Source organism: Nannospalax galili, unplaced genomic scaffold (assembly GCF_000622305.1).
Source record: "Nannospalax galili isolate Female #2095 unplaced genomic scaffold, S.galili_v1.0 scaffold307, whole genome shotgun sequence".
In the NCBI taxonomy this organism is placed as follows: domain Eukaryota; kingdom Metazoa; phylum Chordata; class Mammalia; order Rodentia; family Spalacidae; genus Nannospalax; species Nannospalax galili.
The window spans coordinates 5,903,017-5,916,089 of record NW_008359625.1 but is presented as its reverse complement, the minus strand read 5'-3'; the positions used below and the strand labels follow the sequence as shown (position 1 = coordinate 5,916,089).

General features: G+C 44.3%; 1 protein-coding gene across 1 annotated transcript in view; it reads left to right on the top strand.

The window, feature by feature from the left end:
- The window catches only part of Slc37a3 (solute carrier family 37 member 3), a 48,976-nt gene that overhangs the window by 32,049 nt on the left and 3,854 nt on the right, over nt 1-13,073 (top strand). Inside the window, exons 8-14 of the mRNA XM_008823504.3 lie at nt 1,615-1,699; nt 2,215-2,393; nt 4,631-4,772; nt 5,931-6,032; nt 6,589-6,636; nt 8,457-8,608; nt 12,813-12,878. Of these exons, the coding sequence (XP_008821726.1) occupies nt 1,615-1,699; nt 2,215-2,393; nt 4,631-4,772; nt 5,931-6,032; nt 6,589-6,636; nt 8,457-8,608; nt 12,813-12,878 (774 nt within the window). The remainder of the gene's footprint in view (nt 1-1,614; nt 1,700-2,214; nt 2,394-4,630; nt 4,773-5,930; nt 6,033-6,588; nt 6,637-8,456; nt 8,609-12,812; nt 12,879-13,073) is intronic.

Here is a 13,073-nt window from a genome sequence, read left to right as displayed (position 1 = left end):
TCTTTTGGTCTTTTTGAGACAGGGTCTCCCTGCAGCCCCAGCTGTCCTGGAACTCACTATGTAGACCAGGCTGGCCTTGAACTCACAGAGATCCGCCTGCCTCTGCCTCCCGAGTGCTGGGATTAAAGGTGTGTGCCACTAAAAGGCAATGAGTTGCTCTTTCAAAGAGTAAATTTTTAAACAACTTGCAAGGATTTTGGTCTAGGTAGAAGCCCATTGTTTTAGTTAGCTTTCTATTGCTGTGATAAAACTCTGGTTAAAACCAGTTTGGGGAGGAAAGGGTTTATTTGGCTCACACATCAGGATCACAGTCCATCATTGAGGGAAGGCAAGTCAGGAACCTGAAGGCAGGAGCTGAAGCAGAGACCATGGAGGAGTGCTGCTTACTTACTGGCTTGCTTCTTTGGTCTATGCTCAGCCCTTCCTTCCTTCCTTCCTTCCTTCCTTCCTTCCTTCCTTCCTTCCTTCCTTTTGGGTCTCCCTGTAGCCCCAGCTGTCCTGGAACTCACCATGTAGACAAGCCTGGCCTTGAACTCACAGAGATCCGCCAGCCTCTGCCTCCTGAGTGCTGGGACTAAAGGTGAGCGCCACCATACCCAGCTCAGCCTGCTTTATTGTACAACCCAGGACCACCTGCCCAGGGGTGGTACCACCCACATTAGGTGGGGGCCCCTGCATATCACTCAGCAGTCAAGAAAGTGCCTCACGGACATGCCTATAGTCCAGGCCAGTAGAGGAAATTTCCCAGTTGAGGGTCCCTCTTCCTAGGTATGTCAGGTTGACAACTGAAGCTGTCCAACATGCCCGCCCTTTAACCACAGCTACGTTTATTCTACGTGTCTTACCTTCACACCTGGATTGTATTAACTGATTCAAATGTGAATTTCATTTCATCACATGCTGCCACTGGATTTGGTTTCTGCCAAACACTGCTTTAATTTTGTCACTCATTTAAAAATTCAGACTATCTGTCTCTGCATCAGTCAGTTGTGTGGCCTGGCTGTTGAATCTTTCCTCCTGGTATTAGCTTTCTGTGGCATTTTCGTCCCTGTGGTTCTGAGCAGAAGCCCTCTCCCTGAAGCATGCAGTGAATATCCTAGCTCATCCCTAGCCCGCCAGTATCTTTTTTGCTGTTGTGCCTGGAAAGTCTAGCTGCTTCACCCTCCAACTTTCTCTCTCTGAGTCCTGCATGCTTCTTACTAGGCCTGGACCTTCTCGTTGACTCAGCTGCATGTTGCCTTTTATTGTTGTTTTAGGTGGTGTTTAATCCCCTCAACTGGGTATAGTATCTTCAAGGGGGAGATACTGTGTCTTTTGTACGAGGTTGGGTGAACAAAGAATAAGATTTTAGGAGCTGATCCTGATTTCCCAATCCTACTAGTGCCACTTAGTATCCAGGGAGACCCTAAGGTTCCTCTGAGCCTCACCATGTTCTTAGGAAAATGAAGTTAAGGACTCACAAGTTCAGCATTCTGCATTGTGCCTAGCATAGAAGCCCTGGGTGCTGAAGTTCTTCCCCTCTTGCTGTCCTTTCTGCCCTCCTCCCTCATGTGTCTAATGAATGTGTCTGTGATGACCACCCTGTGTGTAAGAGCCACCTCTCCTCTCCTCCAGTACGCCTTTCTGGTGACCTCGTCTGTGCAGTTTGCTGGTGGGATCATCATCTTCTTTGGACTACTAGTGTCACCAGAAGAAATTGGTGAGGAGAAGCCATCTCTTCCATTCAAAATGTCTTACTGTTTAGGAGCCAAGGAAAATCTGAGGGCCGGAAATGGAATCTCTCTTCTTAGGAAAACTGCACGCTCCTCTTGGGGAATTAAAGAAGCATTTTTGCCTTTGCGTCCTGTTCACATTACAGCCAAGTCTTTTATAGCATTTGCAAATGAGTTGAATAATTGAGACACTGGCTAGGGATTTTATATCTTGAGACTTTTCCTTCATAAAAATGATTCAGTTTGATATTATGGTTAAATATAGAATGTGTACAAGTTACCACCACAGAAGCAAGAGGAGCACAGTGCTTCATCCTTTGAGTACAAACAGGCTCTCTGACCTTAATTGGCTTTAGTTGCCTTTGGTCTCTGCACGTTAGTTTCTTCTACAAAATGAAAAGAAAAATAGTTTTGACCCTGTAAGTGATACATGCAAGCCCCTTAGTACTGCGCCGTGCACACAGTAGGTGCTCTATGATGGTTGTTGTTACTACTGTCCTAGGTCTCTCAGGTATCGAAGCAGAAGAAAACTCTGAGGAAGATTCACACAGGCCGCTCATTACGGGTCCTGAAAACGAAGATGAATATGAGGCCAATTACTCTATCCAGGGGGACAGCGCTGCCACCCAAGTGAAGGCCATAAGCTTTCACCAGGCTTGTTGCCTTCCTGGAGTCATACCAGTGAGTACTGGCTCGGATCCTTATACAGCTGGCCCAGGGGTCATGCCCTTGGTAGCACTCAGCCCTGCATTAGGCTGCTTTCATTTGGTGAATAATATATTAAGATGTTTGTGTAGTAACCCTCAGCTTCCCTGATAAGCCATGAAAAGCCAGAGACTAAATATTTTCAGCTGTGGGGAACTGAAAAAACAGTCTTAGCTATAGTTGTTTAGCTCTGTAGTGCATAGGAGCCGTAGGCAACATGGCACAGGTGGGCATGGCCTTGGTTTGCTGACCCTGGTCCAGTGGGCAGCTGAGAAAGGAAAACTGAGATTTTTGTTGTTGTTGTTAGTCTTTTTGAGACAGGGTCTCCCTGTAGCCCCAGCTGGCCTGGAACTCACTATGTAGACCAGGCTGGCCTTGAACTCACAGAGATCTGCCTGCCTCTGCCTCTGCCTCTGCTCCTCTCTCCTGACTGCTGAGACTAAAGGTGTGCACCACCACATCCAACTTGTTGGTGTTTTTGTTTGTTTTTTAAGCTGAGATTTTTAACTATAGACAGACCTTGGGTCTGTTGACTTGCAGTGTGGACTGAGAGGAGGTATGAATGGTTTGTTGTCTGCCTTACTTACCTGCGTTCTAGTCATTGCAGGGAGATGGAGAGATGTTCTTTTAGAAGGCCTAGAGCAGAAAACTCCAGTATTTCTTGGTAATGCATTTCCACACTTTGCAGTCGGGAAAACTTTCTTCCCTGAACTGAACCCTTCTGCTGCAGCTTTCTGTCTTGATGTTTCAAGAAGAGGCCTGGGTTATGTTTCCAGCTTACCCACTGACTTTCTCTGAGACCTGGGGTCACCCAAACCACCCTGTGTCTTAGTTCCCCTTCCTGTGGGATGGAGACATAGCCGTCTATCCTGGGTCTGGGACACTGGCTCATTGTGTGGTGAACAAGCACCTGTTTTTGTCACTTTGTTTTAATGGTGCTTATGCATGCATCCCTCAGGCTGAGTCAGAGTCTCCAGACCATCTTATTTCTTACCAGGTCTCTTTTGCCCATGCCCCTCAGGAAAAACAAAAAACTAATGTTTCAACAGTTTGAGTTAAAATATAAGTGTAATTAATGCCCTACAAGTCTTTAATCCAAAGACAGTATATGATGTTAGGGAGACACTGGTTCTTTTAGGTCTGTTCTTAATGCTCAGATTCTGTCTTTCAACCAGTTATTAAAATATTTTGCTGGCAATTGTTTCTGTTGAGACAGAACTTCCATTCGTTGTGGCTAAACATGGAACTCTAGCTGGTTCCTTTGTACTTCCTAAGCCATTGTTCTCTGGTAGCCGGGGATGGGAAGGAAGTCTCATTAGCTCCATGCCTTTGTCTTTGTAGCAGGCTGTCTGGACAGAGAGCTCTGATGATTGGGAAGTGGCTCTCTATGGGGTGGCTGTTGCCCTGCCAGGGAAGCTCTATTAAAACAAGTGGCACCTAGGGAACAGCTGGCAGCTCAGGGCAAGCTATACTAGCCAGACACCCTTTGAAGTCAGCCCCTCTGCTCCTCCCCCTTTCCTTTGATGCTAAGGGTCAGGATTTCCTGGTAATGATGTGCCACATACAGGAGTCTCAGCCCAATCACCCACTTAAGGCAGCTGTAACTGTTTTCTTTCAAAAGAGGCCAGGGGCCAATGATGACCATGTGTCTTCCTTTGGAGCCCACCAGAGGTGCTGCTCTTTGCTACGCCAGGATGTGGGATGTAGGGCTTTTGGATGCCCTCACAGGAAAGTAGACCCCAGAAGGACATTTTTCTGTCTGTGATTGAGTTGCATTACTCTCCATGTTTGACAAGTGTTAATATAATAAGTAGGAAAACCAAGAAGTTTGACTGCCTGTGGTGATGTTTGCTGGATTAACTTGCGTATGGCTGATGCTGGTTAGCATGAATACCTTGTGCTTTTTGTCTGAGTAAGAAATACGGGTGTGTGCCCTGCCTTCTGGGTTCCAAACACTGGTTTCCTTCTATCAGAGAAATGATAGAAGAAATTGGGAACAGTTAAGAAATAGCCATGCATGGTATGCATTCTGAAGGCCTTTCGAGAAACTAATAGGGGGTAAAGAGAAGAAGGGCAAGGGGGGGATTTGTAAACATGGTCACTTTTAAAATCGGGCTGTTCACCTCTGACTCCTGGGTTTTGTTTTACTTTATAATCACATTAAAGTTAGCTGCCGTGCATTCCTCATTAAGAGTTTCATGTTTTCCCTGTAGTATTCCTTGGCCTATGCCTGCCTGAAGTTGGTGAATTACTCCTTCTTCTTCTGGTTGCCCTTTTATCTGAGCAACAACTTCGGGTGGAAGGAGGCCGAGGCTGACCAGCTATCCATTTGGTACGATGTTGGAGGAATCATAGGTACGCCAGTGCGCATCCCTTTCCTCTGTAGAGCCGGCAACCTGCTGTCTTTTGTGTTTTATTGTTTATTCTACAGACATCTTTCCTAACCTGTCCTACCAGTAAACAACCAAACTCCTGTAAAAACAAAAAAGGCCCAGCTCAAGACAGCCCTGTGATTTATGGGGCTGTCTTTTCTTAGTCCTTTGTTGATGGATCAGTTCTTTTGTCTTGGAAAACACTAAGGAATCTCTTTTAACGCAGCCCTTTTGTGAGCTTTCTGGGATAGTGTGGTTCTAAAGCTGATTTCATGAGATTCAAGTTGGGGTGGGAATGTGTTTATTTTGGTTTTCTCCCACCTTCCCTGCCATCTCCAGCCAAGGAAGCAAAAATAATACCTTAGTGTATATAGATCATCAGATACTAGAGGTGGGACTAACGGAAAGGGTGGTTTTCTGCCTTTTTTTTTTAGTGTTTTTAAAATTGCTTCATTGTATACTATTTTATTTTATTTTGCAGTGCTGGGGATTGAACCCTGGGCTTTGTACATGCTAGCAAATTATATATCATACACACACACACACACACACACACACACACTTTTTTGTTTGTGTAGTCTTTTTGAGACAGGGTCTCCTTGTAGCCCCAGCTGGCCTGGAACTCACTGTGTAGACAAGGCTGGCCTTGAACTCACAGAGAGCTACCTGCCTCTGCCTCCCGAGTGCTGGGATTAAAGGCGTGTGTCACCAAGCCCAGCTCTTTATTTTTTTAAAGTAAGACTCTTACTAGGCACCTAAGCTAGTTTTGAACTCTTCAAAATCATAATCTTCATGCTTCGACCTCCTGAGTGCTGGGATTACAAGTGTGTACCATCACACTTGGTTCGATTAATCATCTTTTAAAATACAGGAAAACCAGGGAAAGCATTTATAATTTTTTTGTTGTGGTTGGTTTTTTTTCTTTTCAGAAAAAAACAGTAAGTACAGGATAATGGTGGTTTTCATGAGTGACTTGTGGTATCTTGTCCCATGGGCCATCATTATGACAGTCCATTCATGTTCCTAAAGGGAAGTGTTAGGAGAGCCAGATGTTCCTTTGGTGGGAACTGACAGAGTCAGAGGCTGCCAGAGGGAGGTAACCCAGGCTCACTCAGAGTTGCTTCTCACTTTGTGCTTCAAGGTGGGACTCTGCAAGGCTTCATCTCTGATGTGCTCCAGAAGAGAGCGCCCGTGCTGGCCCTCAGCCTGTTCCTGGCAGTTGGGTCCCTCATTGGGTATAGTCGTGAGTATTCCTTTGTAATTGCATTGGCTTCTGTTTCTTAAAGGCAGATATTTACTCCGAGTCAGTGGTCAGCCCTGGAGAGAGCCTGAGACCCTCTCTGAGGCATGATGTATCACCTTTGTGTCATTTATGAGTGCCTGGGAACTGTCATCACATGGTGTTATTTGTGTAGGGAGGAAACTGGCATGTCTTCTGCTTTGTGGATTTGTTTAAAAGCTTGCTTGGGAGTGTACTGCTTTGTTTGAGGGGCGGCTCCAGAGGGACAGCATTAGGGCCAATAAAACCATGAAAGGGGCAAGATTTCAAAAGCGGGAAGATGGTAATTAGTAGGCTTGGTGTATGTGTTCTTAAGCTGGGTAGTCTTTCTCTAGCTTTTAGACTGTCGTTAGCTTGAGCAGCAACAAGAGACAGACATGGCAAAGCTGGAGGGTGGTGAGAGTCGTCTGTTGTCTCTGGAGGGATTTGTGAGGTGGTGGGGTTGTAGCCGCTGTGCGCCGTGACAAGGGGCATGCAACTGCTTTTCAAGTCGCTGTGTTTTGTGTCTGTCTCCTCACAGGCTCGCCAAACAATAAGTCCATCAATGCGCTTCTGATGACCATTACAGGTACGGCAGATCATTTTGGAAATTCAGAGGAACAAGGGAAACTGTCTCCTAAGATGGAGTGATATTAAAACTTTAGCTTTGTAGAACTCACGTGATAGAAATAAAGATGGCTCTTTGTCAGCTTCTGCTCTCTGCTCATGACAGAGGCTGTACCTGTGGAGAGAGATTCCTAAACACTGATTGTTGCCCAGGTCCGGATTGACTTAGAAAGCTGTCACATTGGAAACCAGTTCATCTGCTTATAAAAGTCCAGGATAGCTAGCTTTTTCCCTTGTATCAGAATTGGTCAGTATTTCTTCACCTGAACTCTAGATAAAATAGTTGGGTACAATTAGGGAACATGTTAGGGAAGAATTATTATTGTTATTATTTTAAAAAATATTTTACTTATTATTTTTATTTTATGTGTATGCGTGTATTGCCTGTGTGCAATGCCCGTGGAGAGCAGAAGAGGCTGTCTGATCCCCTGGAACTGGAGTTACGGACAGTTGTTAGCTGCCATGTGGGTGCTGGGATTCAAACCCCGGTCTTCTACAAGAACAGCCAGTGTTCTTAACCACAGAGCCATCTCTCCAACCCAGAAAAATTATTTTTTTTAAACTCAGCAATAAGCCAGGTGTGGTAGCACATACCTTTAATCCTATTGGGAGGCAGAAGCAGGTGGATCTCTGTGAGATTGAGATCAGCCTGGTCTACATAATAAGTTCCAGGTCGGGGGGGAGGGGGGATATAGGGAGACCCTGTCTCAAAAAAACTCCAAAAAATAAAAAGAAAAAAAACTCCATATATGCATGACCCTGTCTAATAGTGTAATTCAGTTTACAAGGCCAAACCATGTCCCATCCCTGGGGCAACCTTACCAGAGCAGTGACATGACAGGTGGAGTCAGTCCTTACCAGAGCAGTGACATGACGGGTAGAGTCAGTCCTTACCAGAGCAGAGACAGGTAGTCAGTGCTTACCAGAGCAGTGACATGACAGTGGAGTCAGTCCTTACCAGAGCAGTGACATGACGGTGGAGTCAGTCCTTACCAGAGCAGTGACAGGTAGAGTCAGTGCTTACCAGAGCAGTGACATGACAGGTGGAGTCGGTCCTTACCAGAGCAGTGACATGACGGGTAGAGTCAGTCCTTACCAGAGCAGTGACATGACAGGTGGAGTCAGTCCTTACCAGAGCAGTGACATGACGGGTGGAGTCAGTCCTTACCAAAGCAGTGACAGGTAGAGTCAGTCCTTAGCAGAGCAGTGACATGACAGGTAGAGTCAGTCCTTAGCAGAGCAGTGACATGACAGGGAGAGTCAGTCCTTAGCAGAGCAGTGACATGACAAGTAGAGTCAGTCCTTACCAGAACAGAGACAGGTAGAGTCAGTGCTTACCAGAGTCGAACATAACAGGTGGAGTCAGTCCCTGTACCATTGAAATAGAGTTGCCCTGTCCCCTTTCTTCTCAGAGTGTTTGAATTTGGGTAGCCAGATGCTTGTGCGGTGCAATTCTGCTGTAATAGAATTTGACAATGCATGCAGTTAGTTATTAATGAATTCCCACATTCCAGAATTAGAAAGGCTGCCTGTTTCACTGTATCTTTCATGTCTTTAGGTTCTATAAATACACTAGAGTGTCACATAATTCAAGAAGGGGCTTTAGAAAAGTGATTACCAATTAGTTTGAAGATGATACTGTCCAGGAATGGCTTCTTTATTTTCTCTTTCTCTTCAACATATTAATTAAAATATTGGACTGATTTTTTGCCTTACCCAGGAGATGACTAGAATTGTTGTGAGTGATATTTTAATGAGAACCTGTTCTTTTTGTGGCTTCAGGGTTTTTTATTGGTGGACCTTCCAATATGATTAGTTCGGCTATTTCTGCAGACTTGGGTCGCCAAGAGCTGATCCAAGGGAGCAGCGAGGCACTGGCCACGGTCACAGGAATCGTTGATGGAACTGGGAGCATTGGTGCTGCTGTGGGCCAGGTGGGAACTGGAGAGGGCTGGGCAGGAAACCTTTTCTTGCTGCTCCCACAGTAGGTGGCACTCTTGGGCTGTGGACCACTATACAGAAAGCCATTGGTTTCCTGCTCTGAGAAATGGGACCTAATACAGAAGGCCCTATACTTTTTTCAGTTCCTTCTTTGCATCTTTACTCCCCAATCTCCCTGTCTATAGTTAAGCTAAGACTTTGTAAGATTATTCCTTCTGCCCTAGCCTGTCACCCCCTTTCTCCCACGCTGAGCTTGTCTCCATGGGGGCACGAGGCACATGCTTGTCATTGTCCGTATGCTGACCTCCATCTGCACACTGACTCCCCCATCTGCATGCTGAGCCCCCTACCTGTACACTGTCCCCCAGTCTGTATGCTGACCCCCATCTGCATGCTGTCCCCATATCTGCATGCTGAGCCTGTCCTTTCTGCTATGCCTCTTTGCAAACACATACACGTACACATTCTTTATGTGGAACTCCACCACACATGGCTGTGGACTGTGCAGCTACCTGAGTCAGTCTGTTTCCCTCCATGTTTAGACATCTGTTGAGAGGGTTGAGAGGGTGACTGATAGGTGTCCTATAGCAGAATTAGCTGGGATAGGGAACCCTGGGCTATCTGCAGACTTGCTGAGATGGAACCTGGGGACCTGTATATTCCTTTACTGTTGGGAAGCTTCTAAGCTAAGATCACCCTACTATAGTAGCCAGAACTATTTGTTTGCTGGTTTGCTTGATAAGTAGAGTGACTCACTTGATAGATGCTAGTGTTTACTGGGAAAATAAGTGTTGAGGTAAAGTAAACAATCCTGATGCTTTATCACCACCTAGTCATATAGTGGGTGTTTGTTAATGTCTGCTTGTTGCAGCAGTCAAGCTCCATGAGGGCAGCCTTGTGCCTTGGTTCTCCTTTGGCCTTACCTAGAACTGCTCCTGGCACACAGGGGCCTGCTAGTATTTTCCAAAGCACTGTAGAAAGATTGATATGCCTAGGATATTTGATTATATGACTAAAGGACAAAACCAAAAATACTTCACAAGTGTAGGAGAATTACATAGAAATCGAACAGGGCTACTGGTACCCATCCAGAAGGCTTCCTGTCTCAGGGGAGGTCCACAGTGAGCAGTTTTATTACCTTGATTTTAAGGCCAGCTGGGGCTCTACAGTGAGAACAAGATCAAGCCAAGCCATGATAAGTGAGACTCTTGTGTCAAAAAGCACTGTTATTCTTCCATCTTTGTATTCCCAGTGCTTAGTGTCCTTTTTGTTTATTTTGTGTATGTGTGGTGGGGAGTACATATGCCATGGCACACTCGTAGAGGTCAGAAGACAGCTTGTGGGAGTTGGTGGGTCTCAGGGATTGAACTCAGGTCATTAGGATTGGAGGCAAGTGCCCTTACCCACTGGGCCATCTTGCCTGCACACTTAGTACATTTTTGACACATATTTTGGATTCAGATTGAACTGCATTGTCTGCTGAAGAGAGATTAGAATAAATGTCGACATTTTAAAGCTTAAGCATTTGAGTAGCTAAATGTGGAGACAGCGTTGAAACATGTCCAACTGATGAATGCATTTTAGTAATGTGATCAAAGAATCTGGTCAGATGATTTTCAACACTAGTGTCAAGACCAGCTGTTGAGGAAAAGAAGTCTCTTCATCAATGGCATGGGGACAACTAGATAGTCACATTGGAAAGAATGTAGTTGGGTTCTTTATACTGTACAAAAATTAACTCAGTGGATCCAAGACCTAAATTTAAGAGTTAAAATTGTGAAATTCTTAGAAGAAAACATAGGGACACATTTTGATGAGAAATATATAAAAATAGCCAATATAACACACGAGAAGGTTCTCCTTAGCTTTAGTGGGGGAAGATTAATCAGAACCACAGTGAGGTTTGACTTTATACCCAGTAAGGATGGCTGTAATTAAACACAGTAAATGACAAGTGCTGGTGAGGATGTAGAGAAACCAGAGGTCCTACATTGCTGGTTTGAACAAAAACATAAAATGGCAGCCACTCCTATGTTAGCAGTGCAACTCCTGGGTTTATTCCTCCTCAGTTGAAAATAGGGACTCAATTTGTATTCTAGTGTTGATGACAACATTATTTATGGTATCTAAAAGGTAGAAACACAGTCGTGGTGGTACATGATTTTAATCCCAGCACTCTGGGAGTTCAAGGCCAGCCTGGTCTACATAGTGAGTTCCAGGCCAGCTGGGGCTACAGGGAGACCCTGTCTCAAAAAAGACAGAAAAAAAAAAAAAAAAGGTAGAAATAACTCCAGTGTCCAACAGTTGACAGATGAATGGATAAGCAAAATGTGTTATATCCATTCAGTGGAATTCTACTTGGCCATAAAAAGGAATGAAATTCTGACATATTTGAAACATAATTGAACCTTGGAACTATAAGCCAGACACAAAAACCCCCCAAGATTATGTAATCTAGGATAGGTAAAGTCATAGTTTCAGAAAGTAAATTAGTAGTTATTAAGCAAGGTGTGGTGGTACCTGTATTTAAGTTAAATATAACCAGTGTCACAATCATAAAGGAAACTCTAAAACTATCCCCAAATACTCACCATACACTTAAACATAGCTGGTGGCACCAGCACTTGGGAGACTGAGGCAGGAGTCAAGTCCAGCCCAGGAGACACAGTGAGACCCTGTCTTTGGGGAACAGAAAATTAAACCAAAAGAATCCCCCTCCCCTCTCCCCCCCAAAAAAACTAAAGTTTCTAGGGGCTAGGGAGAAGGGTACTGTGAGTTACTGTTTAGTAGGTACAGAGCTTCTGTTGGTGATAAATCATTTTGGAAATAAAGAACTGCCAAGGTTGTATATCATTGTGAATGCAATTGATGCCACCAGTGTATGCATTTAAAAATGGTTAAAATAGGGGATGGAGAGATGACTCAGTGGTTAAGAGCACTGGCTGTACAATTAGAACTGTAGTTAGGATTCCAGGATTCATGTTACAAGCTGGGAGTCCCCAGCACGCTTGTAACCCCAGCTCCTGTAACCCAACTCTGAGAAGCATAAACAGGAGGATTGCTGGGGTTGGCTGGCTTCCAGCCTTGCTAAGAAAACATGAGCCCTATGTCTAGGGAGAGACCCTGCCTTATAGGAATAGGAAGAGAGTGATAGAGAACACCCTACACCCTCTTCTAGCCTTTGCACTTGTGCACAGATGTATGCACCTTTCCACACATGTGCACAGACACTCAGACATATACACACACATACACATGTTTAAAAAGTTAAAATTTTATGTTAGATCTTACCACAATAAAATTAAGTGCTATTAAGTTTTTAGTAATCGAAAATTAGAGACAAGAATTACATTGTGGAACGTGGGTGGTATCGTAACCCTGTGAACAAGCAGTGTAGTTGGAAAGTGAGCAGGGCATTTGAGGCCAGCCTGGTCCACATTTCGAGTTCCAGGCTGGCCACGGTGCTACATAATAAGACTCTATCTCAGAAACACTGAAAAAGAAAAGAAAAAGAAAAGTGAGCAACATGCTGCCAGACAGCTGGTGTTGAAAGTCAGGCATAGAAACTGCCACTGGAAGGCGGAGGGAGCCAGCAGGAGTGGCTGAGGACATTGTCCCTCTCCAAATAGCAGAGCAAGTAAGAATAGACCTAAACTTACATCTTCTTTTGTACAACTTTGTACCTGGACTCTGCAGACTTACAGAATGAGCCAGTAATAAAACTTAAAGGGAATCAGATGTGGCGGTGCACACCTGTAATACTGACAGGAACTGTCACAGGAGAAGCACAAGTTCCAGGCTAGCCTGGGCTGCACAGCGAGACCCTGTCTTAAAATGGGAATACGTATATGCAAATGACAAAACGTTGTTCAGACCCCAGCTCCCAACTTTCTAAAGTAGTCATGTTTAATCTCCTTTTTACCTACTTTTAATACTTTATTTTTTTGAGGTAGTCTTGTGTAATCCAAGCTAACCTTAAATTCACTATGTAGTCGAGGATGACCTTGAACTTCTGATCCACTTCTCAAGTGCTGGATTATAGTCATGCACCACCATGCTCCGTCAGTTTATGAAGTGCCGGAGATCGAACCAGGGCATACTAAGCAAGCAGTCTTATCAGCTGAGCCACATTCCCAGCCTTCTTTTTTATTCATTTATATAGAGAATTTTATCATACTTTGCTTTCCTCCTTTTTAGTATTTGGTGTCTTTGATCCAGGATAACCTAGGATGGATGTGGGTTTTCTACTTTTTCATTCTCATGGTAAGTGTGTGCTTTTTTTTTTCTCTCAAACTAATCATTTTTCTTATTTCATATAGAGCATTTGACTTCATCACTTCTTGAAACCAACAAATTGCTGATTGCTTTTAAAGACCTTTAATGTGAAAAGTAACATTTTAAAAAATATATTTTATTTATTATTTTTATTTTATGTGTATGAGTGTATTGCCTGCATGT